General features: G+C 39.0%; 1 protein-coding gene and 1 long non-coding RNA gene across 8 annotated transcripts in view; one reads left to right on the forward strand and one right to left on the reverse strand.

The window, feature by feature from the left end:
- Positions 1 to 13,862, reverse strand: part of LOC111868550 (maestro heat-like repeat-containing protein family member 1) — a 77,102-nt gene extending 63,240 nt beyond the window's left edge. The window contains exons 1-6 of one of the 7 annotated variants that reach the window (XM_033753089.1): positions 13,795 to 13,862; positions 13,461 to 13,516; positions 10,466 to 10,611; positions 6,672 to 6,875; positions 2,626 to 2,815; positions 978 to 1,129 (exon numbers count right to left, since the gene is read on the reverse strand). In XM_033753089.1, the coding sequence (XP_033608980.1) occupies positions 978 to 1,129; positions 2,626 to 2,815; positions 6,672 to 6,875; positions 10,466 to 10,611; positions 13,461 to 13,497 (729 nt within the window). In that variant the 5' untranslated portion in view covers positions 13,498 to 13,516; positions 13,795 to 13,862. Of the gene's footprint in view, positions 1 to 977; positions 1,130 to 2,625; positions 2,816 to 6,671; positions 6,876 to 10,465; positions 10,612 to 13,460 lie in introns of all 7 variants that reach the window. The other 6 variants (XM_033753088.1, XM_033753087.1, XM_033753090.1 and 3 more) reach the window with 6 other exon arrangements.
- Positions 13,863 to 13,991: 129 nt separating this feature from the next.
- Positions 13,992 to 17,841, forward strand: part of LOC117282636 — a 5,707-nt gene continuing 1,857 nt past the window's right edge. Inside the window, exon 1 of the long non-coding RNA XR_004513454.1 lies at positions 13,992 to 14,075. This is a non-coding gene — a long non-coding RNA (uncharacterized LOC117282636). The remainder of the gene's footprint in view (positions 14,076 to 17,841) is intronic.

The following is a 17,841-nucleotide window of genomic DNA, read 5'->3' on the forward strand; positions in this document are numbered from 1 at the left end:
GTTGTCAACATCAATGAAATCTGTATTTCTTGTCACGCAGAGAATGGTGAGCCATTTCTGAGGAAATCAATAGAGTCTGATTTTAGTTTCATATAAATTAAGGGACTGAACCAATCCAAACAAAGATTAAATTTGCCCAACAACTTTCATTAAATCTCTTGAAATCCATTCAGTAATTTCTGACACAAAATATTCATGAAATGTTCTTAAGTGTCTGCATTTCTGCTATAGACATTATGAAATGTCTGTTTACATCAAGATCATCTGACACAATAAAATAAACAAACTTCTTCATCTGGGGAAACACCAGCACCTAACTCTACTAGAAGAATCCTTGTAAGAAATTCCCCATTTTGTGTGGAACTACAACCTATAGGTCCACCACTAAATTCACAAAAGCCTATGATTGGAACCTATCTTAGTCTAGCTGAGACAAGTCCACATCCTTATGCCCCATTTCTTTAAGATATATGTTAACAGTGTCCTCCCATCTATGCCTCAGTCTCCCAAGCTGGCTCTTCCCTTCATGCTTTCAGAATACCATTTTGTATGCTTTTCACTTATTCTCCACCTATGCTACAAGTCCTGGTCACATCAAACTTCTTGATTTGATCACCCTACTACTTTCTGTTCTTCTTAAATTCAAGGCGTATTTAGTCAGGTCTATTCTGATTTCCAGTACTTCTGTAAAGCATATAAATATTCAAATTCTTTAGGAGGGGAGGTTACCAGCCTACTCACAAAATCCCTGACCTAGAGGACCATGATATTCCTCCTTAACTGGAATCTCCTCTCCACCTGTCTAGCAGAGGAGACCATAACGATAACTCCACCAGCACTGGTACAGCCTTTGAGAATATTATGATGGCAAAAGATTTTGAACTCAATGACAGCAACAATTACCCACGTTTAAGTTGCTCTTATCTATATACAAATTTCTCAAATACTCATAGCATTCCACAGGAATTATTTATTACCTTTGGTTCCCGGATATGAATCCATGTATTTGCCAAGACATCATAAGCTATATTTATTTCTGATGAAAATGCTTCTTTCTTCACTGTAGGATCTGGAGCATGGTCAATGTTTGCTAAGTACTCAGACACTGCATCACAGAACCTCCCCAGAGCTGAAAAATATAAAAATAACAGTCTCCGCAAAGTTCTGAGACCTTAGGTGAAGTGATTGGTTAGCCAGATCTTTGAAACCAATTCTTGACACACATTTAACAAATAATTCAAGTTCCAAAGTAGTGGTGAATTTCTTGCCTATCTGAGCTACTGTCAGCATGGCTACCTGCTTTTCAAAAGGAGCCAAGTCTACATAGGTAGCTTCATTGCACCACTTTCAAATGTACTTTAGAATTCATCATTTGCCTATATTGTACACTGTATTAAATTCAATTCAAAGAGAACTTCCTTTTTGGAAGAATAAACCACTGTAGTCCCTGAACACACTTAACTTGCCAACTGATGAATAATCTATTGGAGGAGTAGCTTCCTCAGATTAATTCTTTCCTTTTTTAACCCAAATGACAGATGTCCATTTGCATCATCAGGTACAATGAATTATATTTAATTCCTTGCAGCCTCAGTAATTGCTAATGTCTTCACATGTAAACCTGTGTAAGATGATCTCATGTCATCCTGATACTGGTTTTTCAACAGAAGTTTGACACCTGCTGCATCTTCCTATGATATGGTCACATTAACCAAGATATATATAAAGAAACTCTCATTTATGGCATAAAATTGCTACCCTGCATTCCCTGGGTAAATAGAAAGATGAAGTACTCAAGGAAAATTAATGGAGACAGAATGAGCCTAACCCTTGCTGAGGATACCTTTTATATAGATCTGTGTGTCAACTAATGAACACAGGAATATAACTAAAGCAATAATATTGTGACATGTCAAACCGGTGTTGGGCAACAGGATATGGAACAAGGTTACGCAACAGTAAGGAAAGCAGTGTTTGTCCATGCCGTGCCAGGCTGAGCCAAAGCATGCTGGTTGCTACACAGCATTGCAGTAAACATCTCTCGGCGACGTTGCCCAGCAACACCTCTGTAAACACAGCAATTATGTAACAGTGAAGCGAGGTGTGTTTTCTGCTGTCTGACTGAGAGTTTATAAGAGTAACTGGAATGCCTAAGGAGTTCAGTTGAAGTCTAGCAGTCACCAAGTTCAGTTTTAGCGAGTGAATTGTGAACGTGAAGAAGTTATAAGTTCAGTTGAAATATAGCAGCCGCGGGAAGAGGCAGAACCAAATGTGTGGTTAGAAGATTTTATGTGTATAATCAGAGATAGTTTATGATAACTGAGAAGGTATTGGGAGTGTGTAATTCAGTGGCATTTGTATACCTCCCATGTTATAATCTAAATAAGTGAACACTACTGAAGACAGAGTGAAGAGATTAGTGTGTTGGGTTTGTAAATTGTGTAAACCTGTAACAGTGTCATAATTAATTGTAGTTACGACTTGTAGGTTGTTAATAAAACCACTTACCAATATGAACGGTGTCTTCAGTAGCCAAAGACGTTACACTTGACTTTATAAATACAAGTACTAAACAGTAAGAAAGTTTATAATAATATAGTGTGAATCAATATAAATGGTACTCACTATATGAGAACACTTGCTTCATAGCATCATTTCGTAGCAGGCCCACCATAGGGAGCATTGTACCCAATGTTGCTTTAACAAATGGCACTATACCAAACACATTGGCTGAAGCTAGAGCTCCCATGGTATGAAGAATTGTATAGTGAGGATATACACCTGGTTGGAACTGCCTGAGAAGGCCTTCCATCACCTATTGAGAGAAATATTACTGCAAATCAAATTCACGTTTAAGGTTTCTTTGGGGAACAGTGGACTTGAACACTAAACATACATAAGGTCCAGGTTTATGACAATATCCTATCTTGTGCTGGTGATGGTGTCCTATAATAGGTATCAGCTCTATCGATTGGGCCCAATTGAGTACATTCCATCTGAAGATGGAGACACAATCCAAGCTCCAAAAGGTTATGCATTTTAAATAAAAACAGTATGATGTATAATGTCCAGAAACATAACTGTACCAAGTGAAAGGAAAATATTCAATGAAGGTAGTTTAATACTGGGATTATTAACTTTGGTTCACTAAAACTGAATGTTAACAAGTGGTTCTGGGAAGAACAAATTGTCTATTGTGACAGTCCAAACCTGCTACAGTTCACCATGGGCACCAGGTGCTCCTTAGCCATTTCAGAAGGGTGATTGGTTTATTGGCAAGACCAATTTATTAGCATGTTATGACTTGTTTTTAACATTTGGACAGAAAACAAGTGCCTCTTTTTGTTTACATGCAGTTTGGATGGCCGGAAGGGGACAAGGTCACCACGGGAGTCAAGTCTGTAGTTTTTCGAATATGTGAATTTTGTTGTTGACATGTGTAGCTGTCATAACGTGTCTTTGGAAGGGTGCAGCTGGACCCTAAACTAAAGAAAACAACCGCTCTTCATGCGGGGTTCCAAGTTCTGTATCTTGCGAACTGTTTTATGCTCAAAGTTCATTATGTGATTGGCTTGCGCCAATTGCATGATGAATTCAGCTAGTTAAAATCAGCCAATAGGAAATCAATTCTTGCCTGGAAGAGAGCCGTCAATTCAAATCCTCCTTAGGGAATGAAGCAACGCTCCCGCGGGTTAGCAGTCTTCAAAAACTTGGAATTTTTAATTGATCAGAGGCAGACATCATTGGGCTGCGCTCCTATGGTTTCTCTAAATTCATCAGAATTTCACTTTGAATCATTAAAATCTGATAATAGTAAAGAGCCATATTACTCCGTGCTCGCAAAGAAGTTATAATATTTCACTTATGAATAAATAAACAGTTTTTGGACAGTGAAAATTGTGTTGTTGATTTAGAGCAGTGGCCTAACCTCAAGTGTGCAGTTTCTGGTTGCCTCAGTTATTACCACATGATCCTGATAGGAATCAAGTGGTCTACCGAAACCAGCACATAAATACAGGGAGGAGCGCAGAAACTTCCTTTTTGTGAAGATGCATTGTGAAGGGAGGGGAGGTCACAGAAAAGTGGGGATAGACTCGGCGAATGCAGCAGTCACGAAGTTTCTGTCTAATACCCCTCAGTAGGAAACATGAGGTGGATGAGTGAGCAGCGTGCGTTCTGTACTCACTTCAGAATTAAGCCCAGAGGTCCGGTTCCTGACTGGAAATCGATTGTTTTGTGGGTAGAGAACTTTAGGACAACCGGAAGTGTGCTGAAAAAATGATCAGGATGACAACGGACCGTTACGACCCCAGAAAATGTAGAGGCAGTTCGACAGTCGATTTTGAGATCTCCAAGACGCTCCGCTCACAAACATGCAGTTGCCCTAGACATATCCAATCGTTCAATGCGCCGAATTCTTCACGAACATCTTCATTTCCATCACTATAAGATGGTTATTGTGCAAGAATTGTCACCACGTGATTTCCAGAACCAAATAACAGCACGTGAAACGTTACTGGAAACTTTACCCCCTGACGCACTTGTTTTCTTTAAATGATGAGGCACATTTTCACCTATCTGGATATGTCAACAAGAAGAATATGCTCTATTGTAGTGGTAACAATCCCAGAGAGCTCCATGAGAGGCCACTTCACAGTGATAAGGTGACAGTATGGTGTGCGTTGTCAAGAGTTGGAGTTATTGGCCCTTATTTTTTTGAAGAAGACAATCATGCAGTTACTGTCAATTCACAGCGGTAAGTGGACATGATTAAAAACTTTTTCAAACCAGCTCTTGAAGAAATGCATCTAGGAAATGTCTGGTTCCAACAGGATGGTGCCACGACCCACACAGCCCGAGCTTCGATGACAGTTTTGAGGTCGAAGTTCCCCGGATGGCTCATCTCACATCGAGGTGACATCCCCTGGGCAGCACATTCACCTGCTCTAATGCCCTGTGATTTTTTTATGGGGATACCTCAAGGCAGAGGCTTTTAAAGATCCCCCCCCCCAAACCTGCTTGAGCTGAAGAATGTTATTCGGCAGGAAGTAGCCCAAATTCCGGTGCACATGTTGGAACGTGCAGAGGGGAACTTCAAAAACGGTTGCATCAGTGCATAGAGAACGGCAGCCACCACCTTCAACATATTTTCTTTAAAACTACATGATTTAAAACTTTAAAGTATGTTCTTTCATTAGCTAAACATAAATTTTGTCTATCAGCAATAATTTTTCTTTTATTCGCCTTCAAAAAAAAAAAAAAGAAGTTTCTGCGCCCCACCCTGTACAAGCAAGAAAGTGGGACAGTAACACTACTTTCCTTTGATATGACATGCATGGACTGCATAGAAAATGATGATACCAACAATATTTCATTGCTGCAGGAATATGGTTTACCAAGCATTTAACTTGCAATGGTGGAGGGATACATAGACAAACCCACACTCTCTCCTCTAATGCAACACAGACTGCATAGAAAATTACGCATACAACAATTAATTTCATTTCATGTATTCATTGCCAGAGGATCGTGTATAGAGCTGCTACCTAGCAATGATAAGGGGGATAAACATACAGACACACAGAATGATGGGAGGGATTTATGAAGTACTGAAATGGACTTAGGTGCCTTGACATACATACTAAGTTTCAAAAAGACTGGTTCAAGCATTCAAAAGCAGATTGTGGGTCATACACAGATAGGATGGACACTGGACACTACATAAGCCTGCTTTTATTTTGTCGAAATAAGGAAAGTAGACTAAAATAAAATGAGAGACAATCATAAACTGAGGAACATTATATGAGGATTTCAGTGCATCCTATTATCTTTCGCTGCTGATTCCTAAGATACAGGAAATATTGAAAGGAAGGCATTTTAATGACACTGATGCATCAGGAGTAATATGATGGCAGCTCTGAAAGTCATTCCACAAAACCAGTTCCAAAATTGTTTTGAAGATTGAACTAGGCACTGGCATCAGTGCATGGCCTTCCAAGGAGAGTACTATGAAGGCAACCACAGCGATATTCAGCAATGGGATATGTAGCAATTTACCGCGATGAGTCCGCGAACTTTATTGTCAGACCACATAATTATACAAAGCATGCTGGCAACAAACAGCCCAACATGATCAGTGCAATATTCAATAACTGATAACACTGCTGATATCATTAAAGAAACCTCCTACATACACAAAAATGCTGAAGTGTTTGTTTCATATTTCAGACATTATGTGCACAAATCTCTCAAGGAATGGCAAACCTGACTAACAATGGTTCTCTGTGGTTCCTTCATGCAAATGCTATGCTGGTATACCAAAATCTGCACCATTCCCACTTTGCCATTAAGCCATCATTCCATCTGATGATATTACAAACCATGACATATAATGAATGAATGCATAAGGCATGGTCCATAATAATGCAGCCCTTGCAGTGCAAACTTCAATGATCTATTATGCTTCCCCTTTTTGATTAACCTTTTATCCATCCAACACTTCCAATGAAATGTAGGACTTTGTTTATGGGGACGTCATAGTAGTCACTTGGTTCCATAAAAACTGGTCCAACCATAACATGTAAAAGGACTCATTAAAGTAAACAAGAAACAAATTCCAAACTGCTCCTCACACTGTAGTGAATAACATGATGGAACTAGAAAACACACACCTCAATGCAGTGAGCTTGTCCCAGAGCCACAAGAATACCTGATGTGGGCAACTGTTGGTCTGGCAGGTAGTCTGCAGTCTGAGTCATCTCTTCAACACTGAATTCTATCAACTGATGCACCACATCATCATCAATATCTTGAAAGCGTTCCTTACATATCTGCTCCATTGCTTGCAACAGTGCTATCAGATGTGATGCTGTAAGCTACAAAAAAACAATTTCCTAGATACTACTCAGTCTCAATAAATAACAAGTAACAATTTTATGCCAGAAATTGTAAGAGGTATGGCAAGTTAAAACAGTTCGGATTGTGGAAAAACAGAAAGCAAGCATGTACTTATACTGACACCATGACACATATGAATGCACAAATTTAATAAAGGAATTTCAAATCAAAATACTGTTTTGTCAGCAGAGAATATGATTAACTATTTTATTACTTTTAAATATAAAAGCCCACGTTCAAATAATTAACCCAGTTTTGCATGTAAGGATGGTGCAACATTAAAATTAAATAGAATACAGAATGTGTGTACAATATGGTGGTGTAAGATTTGAGGCTTTCACTATGAAGACTATGAAGAAAGCAGTCTTTTGGGATTTGGCACCGTGTATATGTGGTGTTAACCGACGTTTCGGAGGAACGTATCGNAATATGGCTGTGTGTTTCTTATGTTTTGTTTCCTCTCAGGATGTGTTTACACATGGCAGACCCTTGATACTTTCATGTGATAAGTGACTACACAATGAGTTTAGGTTAAAAATTATTCTATTTGACGTAGAGTATTATTATTATTGTAAGCAGTTTATAGTACAGCGCTGTTTTAACGCAGCCATACAACTGTTCACCAGTGCACTTGCAATTTTTGACCACTTTACAAATAGTGTCAGGAAACTCTGTGGCTGCTGCAGTGTCACCAGATGTAGTCACCTTCAATGGTAACTCCGCATAACCCACATCAGACCTTCCACATCCAGAGCCACCCTCCAGGGGCTTTAATGTCTTATCCCTGCTAAGTATACTGTTAAAATGAACTGGCTGGGCTGTCAAAATTACCGCATTTATAGGAATTCTTTCCCTACGCTTTTACAGGAACCATTGGTATAAACATTCATCTGTGGAACTCTTTTCAAAAAGTCTAGCCTTCCTCCTTTGCAACCCTATGTTTTCACCGATGAAATCTACAAACAAACATACTTTGTCTTCCAGTTTCATCCAAATATGTACTGTTCCTTCTAGAATTCCACACTCAAGAAATAAACAGAATTCCACACTCAAGAAATAAACTAACTTTTGATTGGCTATTCTTAACTCTTTCGATGATTTTTAATTTTCCAATGCATAAAATGCACGATTCAATTAGGAGGGAAGTACTGTACAATATTCTCATAGGTTTGAGGCACCCATGGAACTAGTTAGGCTGATTAAAATGTGTTTAAATGAAACATATAGGGAAGACCATATAGGCAAACATTTTTCTGATAATTTTCCTGCCTTGAATGATCTAAAACAAGGAGTTGCTTTATTGCCACTGATTTTCAACCTTGAAATATGACATTGACATTGACATGACATTGAATATGACATTACGAAGCTCCAAGAAAACCAGGTGGGACTGAAATTAATGGGATACGTCAGCTTCTGGTCTATGCTGATGATGTGAATCTACTAGGTGATAATATAGATACCATAAAGAAAAACATACATACTCGACTTGATGCTGGTCAGAAGGCTGGTCTAGAAGTAAACACGGAGAAAACTAATTACATGTTGCTGTCTCATGACCAGAATGCAAGGCAGAATCATGATGTTTTGAAAATGTGGCACAGTTCAGATAGTTGGGAACGACTATAACAAATCAAAACCTGATTCAGGAGGAAATTAAGAAAAGACTGAATTCAGGTAGTGATTGCTACCATTCAGTCCAGAACCTTGTCTTCTCGTCTGCTATCCCAGAACATAAAAATTAGAATATATGAAACTATAATTTTGTCTGTGGTTCTGTATACATGAAACTTGGTCTCTGACATTAAGGTAGGAACACAGATTGAGAGTGTCTGAGAACAGGGTGTTGAGAATATTTGGACCAAAGAGAGAGGAAGTGACAGGAGGTTGAAGAAAACTACATAATGAGAATCTTCATAACTTGTACTCTTCGCCAAGTACAATTAGAATGATCAAGTCAAGGAGGATGAAATGGGCAGGACATGTAGCCCAAATGAGGGAGAAGAGGAATGACTACTGGATACTGGTGAGAAAGCCAGAAGGAAAGAGATGGCTAGGAAGACCAAGATGTAGGTGGGTGTATAATATTAAAATAGATCTTAGAGAGACAGGCTGGGATGGGATGGATTGGACTGATGCAGCTCAGGGTAGTGACCAATAGAGTGCTCTGCTGAACACGATAATGAACTTTTGGGTTCCATAAAATGCTGAGAAGTTCTTGAGTGCCTGCACAATTGGCAGGGATGGTATGGTTTGGGCTGATGTGGCTCACGATAGGGACCAGTGGAGGACACTGGTGAACATGGTAATGAACCTTGGGTTCCATAAAATGCTGAGAAGTTCTTGAGTGGCTGCACAACTGGCAGCATCTCAAGAAGGGCTCAGCTCCAAGAGTGTCATTAGTAAAGTAGTACTCAATATACGAACAGTACAATGGGGTAGTGTTGGGGACTTAGCGGCTCAGCAGGATTTCCAACCACCTGTTGGGAGGTAAATGGGGTGCTCGTTAAATTTTATGACTTGAACAGAATTATTCAAAGGTCAGAGAAATCACACAGTATATTCAGAGTACTACTGACTCTACCCTCTGTATGTGTACACAAAATCAATTAATGTTGCAATACAATATTATACTCTAAACAAAACATATATGATCATATTGGGAGGCATGATCAAAAACCATGACATATCCAAATCCATGGTATAATGACAGCCTATGTAGTTAAACTAACAGCAACACAGATGCTTGCACTAACCAAGAGAAAACATATTTTTCTCATATTTATGCATATTTACATATTTCTTAAAAATTCAAATTTATAATAGGATAAGCTGGTTAAGATTAGTTTCACGTAACATTACATTTTGTCTGTAGTGGACTGAATTGGGGCATGAAGTAGAGTAGTTGGTTGAGGCACTATGCTACAAGCTGGAAGGTCACAAGTTCAAGTCCCAATGAGGTCATTGGATTCTTTTCAATTGACCTAATCCTTCCGGCCACACTATGGCCCTGGGGTCGACTCAGCTTCTAACATAACTGAGTACCAGGAATTAATTAAATAATTTTCCTGGGAAGTAAAGAACGGCCTTGCCGCCATCTTTGAACCGATTGTCTAGATAATGTGGGACAATCAACGTCTCACAACCCCATGGGCCTTCATAGCCTGTTACAGGGGTAGCTTTACTTTTCTTTTACTTTACTGTAGTGGACTAAGTGCAAATAAAACATGGACTGTGCAAGAAGTTTGATGGTTCATGACACTGTGTGGGTACATGCTAAAAAAGCTCCAATACATGTTCATCATATTGTAAATTTATTCCTCAAACACATAGAAACATCAGCTTTTTACCACAAGATTATGAATGCTCCTAATGTTCTTCTCCCTCTTATCTAAATATATGGCTAGTCATGATTAAAGAGAATAGTCAAGATGTTTAAAAATACTGAAGAAACACTGATTTGTTGATTCTCACCCATTCTTCAATAAATCCCTAAGAACAAGTTCAATCCTGCTAGACTTACTGCATGACTGATAAACCTGTGCAGTCCCATTAACATATTCTTTACCTTGGGATTTCTCATTCGATATGCAACCATATCTTTTAGCACAACACTTGCATGTTTCTGTGCAATTCTCCGTAATGAAGTGATGACAACTTCACGCACTGCATGATCTCTGTCAGCAGCAGCTTCAATAAGTGTACCAACAATCACTAAAATTATCAGGGAAAACAATGTTATCCAACTTGTGTGTGCATTGTATTCTACACAAATTTAAAATATTTAGAAAATGTTTGAGCCTCAACCTCTCACAAGCCTATGGGCCTCCACAGCCTGTTACAGGGATAACTTTACTTTTTTTTTATATGCAGGTAGCATGAAACCTATGAAAAGTCCTCATGTAACACAACCGTCAGAAAGTAAAAAACAGGAAAGAAACATCATACATACTTATATGTCAAATTCCAATCATTTATTTGTATAATTAATGTTATACAATCACCAAATTTATCTCTAAGTATAAGACAGTAAAGTACTTTTGGGTTAATTTCCTTATTATGTGTTGTTCACAAATTAAAAAAGAAGTTCGGGAAAGAACTTACCGCCTACTTTCCTCTCAGTACAATCTGAGTATCTGATATGACAAAGAGAGAAACTTTATGCATAATGAAGTCACTAAAACAATAAAATTTGACAAGCTGCAGTGTTGGTATTACAAATGGGGAGGGATTTACGAAGTATGCTTGTGAGATGGTCTCAGATGGCATACCAAGTTTCTTGACAATTGGTTGAAGCATTCAAGCAATAGTAAGGTTATTGTAAGATATATGATATAACTCCGTCCTAAGTGCAAACTATATTTATAGGTCTTTCATTTTGTTCTTCCTTATACACTACATGTTTCGGCCCCAAACGGCCATCATCAGGTGTATACACTCACGTATCTGTTACACTGCACTTATTTATAACATTTAAAATTTAAAAACATAGATCTTCCTGATTAGCACTTATAAAATCTTTGGTTCTAATTTTAAATCCTTTAAAAAATTTTTTTCTAAGTTTTAAAATTTAAAAATGTCAGGGTTACTTGCCCTATGTCTATAGTGCTGCTGCGGCTTCTTCTTGTTTCTAGTACTAGACCCAGTTTCTAGTTTCCAGACCTATGTTTCTAAATTTTAAATGTTATAAATAAGTGCAGTGTAACAGATACGTGAGTGTATACACCTGATGATGGCCGTTTGGGGCCGAAACATGTAGTGTATAGAGAAGAACAAAACGAAAGACCTATAAATATAGTTTGAACTTAGGACGGAGTTATATCATATATCGTATAAAGTGCTGCAGGATACTTAAATATAATATTAAGGTTATTACCTCAACAATCTGAGAGAATGCAATGTTGGTATTACTGATGGAAGAGGATCGCGAAGCATGCTGATGAGATGGCCTCAAATGGCATGCGACACATACCAAGTTTCATAAAGACAGCATCATAGGGCCAGGACAGTAATCTCATAAGACTACATGACTACTTTAATAGTTTTCAAAGGAAGAAAAGTCGGCTAAAAAGCACATCTTATGTGCAAGTCATGTTTTTTTGCAAACTAGTATCAATGACTAAACCACTGGATATCTTTTTTATTCAGTGTGGGAGACTTCCACTAAAAGCTGTGAGACCATTCCAAATTTCAGCCACATAAACCCACAATAAAGTCTACTTTATACTAGGCCATAAGTGAACCCTACCATCACAAACTATTAACCAAATTTTGGTAGAATTCAACAAAAGAGATCGCCACCTAACACTATTGGCCATTCTGACCAACCACAAAGCCAACTTTACATAAAGCCATAAACTGACTTTTCCACCTATCCCAGAAACTATTTCACAGATTTTGCTGAAATCTGATATTCTAATTTATTATACTGTTGGAATATGAATTTAGCTAATTTTATTTAATCCACTTTGTCCTTTCTGCAATTTTATTTAAAAACAAGATGCAAGTAAGCTTAATAAACTACATAAAATTCCAGCAGGAGTTTTTGGAATGTCCAAGTGAAACCCATTTGGTGATTGTTCAGGGCAAAGGAGTAGAGATCATTACAAATAGTTCCCACTGGCACTGACAAAAGCATATCACTGACGCACCAGACAATGGGTCCCCTGCCCACTTCATGCTAGTTCCTTGCTTGGCTTACTCTTCAATCAGGAAGATGGAGGAGACATGTCCCTCCAATATGCTGCTTGACTTTCAATGGACTACACAGTATTATGTCTTGGAAAACACTTTTCATACCCGTGACTGTGAGAACCTCAGACCCTACAACTCAGTGCTCCCCTTTAGACCCAAAGATTCAAAACACATTACATTTACATTGTTGACTGGTCTTAACTTCATTCATAACAGTCACATACCAGTAAAAAGGGATTTCTCTTTTCATTAAGCTGTGGACAACAAACCATTCATACCCCTGAGGAACATTACTGATAAACAATGCAGAAAGTACAAAGTGTGCCTAACATACTTATTTTAGAAACACAAGAATGAAACGTGTGTTTTCATTCTGAGAAAAAATGGTTGGATGATTCTTCCAAGAGTTAATGTTGCATCAACAACAACTACTGGAAACTACCAACATCATGATCTTCAATCTTCGTGGGCAGACACAAGGAGCAGGCACATTTTGTTAAAGGCAACCAGAAAGGAGTAAACTTCAGTTGCTGTCCATGTATACTGTAAGTCTTCATTAATAAAATATATGAGGGGGAGGAGGAAGGAGCTGGGATAGCATAGTTAGCATAGCGACTGGCTACAGCTTGGACAGATTAAGGGATTGACTTCTAGTCCTGGTAGGAGCACGATTACATACTAATGGTGGGCAAATATGTTATCAGACATTCATCACTCTCTGTAGTTACTGTGTATTAACACCATCTTGAACATGCACTGTAATAGGCGACGTTAACCTCTAAACGCTGGACTAGAAAAAGTTACAGCAACAATCATATGAAAACATATTTCCGCGAATACTTCATGCCTACGAACATACAAATACTTGCCTTGAATATGGAAATCCTTTGCACGTGAATCGGTCATGTTTAATGCCTATTTTCACCTGAAAATTATAGCAAATACTTCTTAAACAGTAAAGTATTAAGTGTCACCTGTTATTTGTTTCAACTACGAAAAACCGTACGAATCTAATAATACAACAGTCCTATTGTGAAACCAGTTCACACACTCCATCTACACTCGGCAAGTGCCACTTCACAATTTTACTTTATTATAACTTACAATTACATAACATTATGCACTTCATGACAAGATAATCACATGATTATTACGCACTAAAACGAACCCCACCGTATCCTCAACACGCAATAAATATCGAACCTCCTAACTCAACCGTCTACCTCCATGCCACTCCATGTTCTCCATGTGTTGAAGTTACTGGTTGGCAGGGGTTGCCGCCGTTGCTGCAGTTTCAGCAAGTTCAGCAAGTAGTGCAGGCCGGCAATCAGTGCTGATCGGTGCTGATTGTCGATAATTTACGGAGAGAACTACTAAAAATCACGCTTTGCAGCACCAAAATGTGTAAAGTGTAATTACTTGAACAAAATACATGCAAGTAATAATAATTACTCACGAAGTCTTGCAACATAAGACCCCAGCCGGTAAGAAAGTAAAACTACTCCCCAACTCAACGGACTAATGAATAAGTTTGCATTACTAAGCTATTCTTTTTGTCTTATTAATGCAATGTTCGTATATGGCCGGGTAGTTATTGTAACATTATATTTCATTTACTTCTCATTATCGAAACATGTCTCGGCCTTACATGGCCACCCTCCGGTATACCTCATGTCATAAGTCGTTTCTTTTGAGGGAAAGTCCGGTTAAAATTAAAAATTTGGCATCCATTGGTGAGTAAACCAATAATGAAATAACATGCGACATATGACATACCTCAGAATGGCCATTTAAATCTGGAACATATTAATCACTCAGTCATGGAGCTGAGCCATTACTGAGATGGTGCCAATTGTGCAGCTACTCAAGCACTTCCCAGCATTTTATGGAACCCGAAGGTTCATTACCGTGTTCATAAGAGCCTTACACTGCTCTGTAACCCGAGCCAGACCAATCCAATCCATCCCATCCTATCTAGGATCCATTTTAATATTGTCCACCCACCTACATCTTGGTCTTCCAGTCGTTCCTTCCATCTGGCTTTCCCACCAATATCCTATATGCATTTCTCCTCTCCCCCATTCGTGCTACATGGCCTGAACATATTAATAAATATTAATAATGAAAACAGGTGTCTTTGTCAGCATTTACAAGCACAGTAATGGTGTGACATTTTGAGGTTAGGTCCAAGAAATTGTACTAGTGATTAAGATCTAAAAGTTTGTGACAGTGCTATACACTGTTAGTACAAATATTATGTTTCTGGACATTATCCATCATCCTGTTTTTATCTAAAATGCCATACTGTTTATATTTCAATGAACAACGTTTCAGAGACTGGATTCTGTCTCCATCTTCAGGTAAAACCTACTCAGTTGGAAACAATCGATAGAGCTAGTCCTTATCTCCAGACACCTGTACCAAGATAGGAGATACAAGCCAAGCACAGCACAAACAATCTGCGAGAGCTAAGGCAAAACATTAAAATATTACAAAACTCTACACGAGGCCTTCCACCAGATAACTATCAAGACAATTCATAATTTGAAAGATGAAATTCTCCATATGGCACCAATACAAGAAAAACAAATTTTCCCACTCAATCTACACTGAGCAGAGTTGTAGTTTTTTTACTTCTGCTGTGATAACAGGAATGCAGATGGGAGAGATGTCCACACTGGGTTGACTGATCAGATGGTCTATCAGAAACATGGGCAGATTTCTTGTATTTCCTGTATGTGGTGTTTGGTTCAATCTGCAAGACCTTCACTTCATTCCAACATATTTTATGACCTCCTTTGTATGCATATTTGGCAAATTTTTGTTTTTCAAGCAGACCCTGTGTTAGGCTATATTTGTGCTCCTTAATGTGTACTTCTAAACGTCTGCTTGTTTCACTGATGTATCATCTGCCACAATCATGTGGGATGCTGTACACACATACTGCTTCATCTGTTTGGCATTTCTAATTGGTCCAGTTTTCATCAATGTCCCACAGTGTGCGTTTAATTTTGAAAATTGTATGCAAGTAAGGTGGTTGGTCTAGAAGTAAACACAAAGAAAACTAAGTATATGTTTCTGTCTCATGAACAAAAGTAAGGGCAAAATCATGACATAATGATAGAAAACAGATGTTTTGAAAATGTGGCACAGTTCAGATATTTGGGAACAACAATAACAAACCAAAACCTGATTCAGGAGGAAATTAAGAGGAGGTTGAACTCGAGGTAATGCTTGCTACCATTCAGTCCAGAATCTTTTGTCTTCTCATCTGCTGTCCAAAATCATAAAAATTAGAATATACAAAACTATAATTTTGCCTGTGGTTCTGTATGAGTGTGAAACTTGGTCTCTGACATTAAGGGAGGAACATAGACTGAGGGTGTTGAGAAGAATATTTGGACCGAACAGGGATGAAGTGACAGTAGGTTGGAGAAAACTGCATAATGAGGAGCTTAATAACTTGTACTCTTCTCCGAGTATAATTAGAATGATCAAGTCGAGGAGGATGAGGTGGGCTTGGCATGTAGCATGAATGGGGGAAAAAGGAATGCATATAGGATATTGGTGGGAAAGCCAGAAGGAAAGAGACCACTGGGAAGACCAAGGCATAGGTGGATGGACAATCTTAAAATGGGTCTGAGAGAGATAGGATGGGATGGTATTAATTGGATTGATCTGGCTCAGAATAGGGGCCAGTGGAGGGCTCTTGTGAACACGGTAATGAACCTTCAGGATCCGTAAAATGCTAGGAAATTCTCCCCAAGAAGGGCTCAGCTCCATAAGTAAGTAAGTAAGTATGAATGAATGAATGAATGTATAAGGGGTGGGCCTTCTCAGCCCTTGCACTGTGACCTACAGTGATCTACTGTGCTTCCCCTTTTGATTATCCCCTCAGCAATCCTAAACTTCAAATGAAACACAGAATTTTGTACATGGGGGTGTCAAAATAGTCACTTGGTTCCATAAAGTACTGACCCAAGTGACGTAATCTTAAATAAGCTAAGGCCTCACATGCACACAGGATAGGTGTGGCTGTTTCATTTTCTTCTTGACACCTCTCACAAGTGGAACTATTACTGGGACTGACAGAGAGAGAGGTGCCTACAAGAACATGAATCAGCCACACACATCTTATGTGATTGTGAGGCTATAGCTTATTTATATTGCCACCTGGGTGAATTCTTCATGGAACAAAGTGACTTTTATGATGCCCCCATAAACAGAGTCCTACATTTCACTCAAAGTGTAGGATTAATAAAGGGTTAATCCAAAGGGGAAGCACAATAGACCATTGAAGGTCGCAGTGTTAGGGACAGTTTTATGGCTCTCCACTCATACTCATAGTCCCAGTTTGAAGGTGTGTCCTTCAAGGTGATAGTGTCCTGTAAGTAGTTCCACCACCCATCATAGCTGGTTCCTGTTTAACTTCAACAGTTTCTTCGCTCTTTTAGGAGAGGGTCCTCGTATGAGTCCCTTTGCTTGCCCGAGTCCAGTCAAGGATCCCAGTATTTCTTGTGCTTCATATTTGTCCAGTCCGATTGCCTTTCTGGCAACTCCTATAGAGATGCCACAGGCTGGCTCAGGTCCTATGAATGGATGTTCAGCTCCAATCATAGCCAACTGATCTCCTGTTTTGTTTCCAGCAACATCCTCATGCCCTGGCACCCATATCAGTTGTACCGTTATGTTTGGCCAGTTCCATGAGGGTTTGGTGGCAATCCCAGACCAATTTTGAGTCGATCTGGTTTTTGTCAAGTGCTTTAAGTGCAGCATGGCTGTCAGATAGAATCTAGATGTTCCTATTTCTGTAGTTCCTAATTAAATTCTCCATAATACATGCCTTTATGGCACATACGAAGGATGTTCCATATATAATTCCTCCTATTTTTTCTGTTAATATGTAACATGTGAGCTGGATGTTGGTGGTGTTGTAGTAAAGGCTGAACCTTCCCGCCAATGTACTGTTAGTTTGGTTGTCATGCGACAGATAGCAGCAACAGAGCAGTCTACCAAAATGACGTCTGACATAGAAGTGCGTACAAAACAGATGTGTTACTGAATTTCTCACAGCCGAACAAATTGCACCCATTGACATCCATCAACGTTTGCTAAAGGTGTACGGAGACGATACAGTGGATATCAGCACAGTGAGGCGGTGGGTAGTGCGTTTCAACAGTGGCGAAAGTGAAGTGAATGGCAAGCCACGCCCTGGGCATCTGTGCTCAGCTCCCACTCCTCACACTGCAC

The sequence above is a fragment of the Cryptotermes secundus genome, unplaced genomic scaffold (genome assembly GCF_002891405.2).
Source record: "Cryptotermes secundus unplaced genomic scaffold, Csec_1.0 scaffold330, whole genome shotgun sequence".
NCBI classification, from domain to species: Eukaryota; Metazoa; Arthropoda; class Insecta; order Blattodea; family Kalotermitidae; genus Cryptotermes; species Cryptotermes secundus.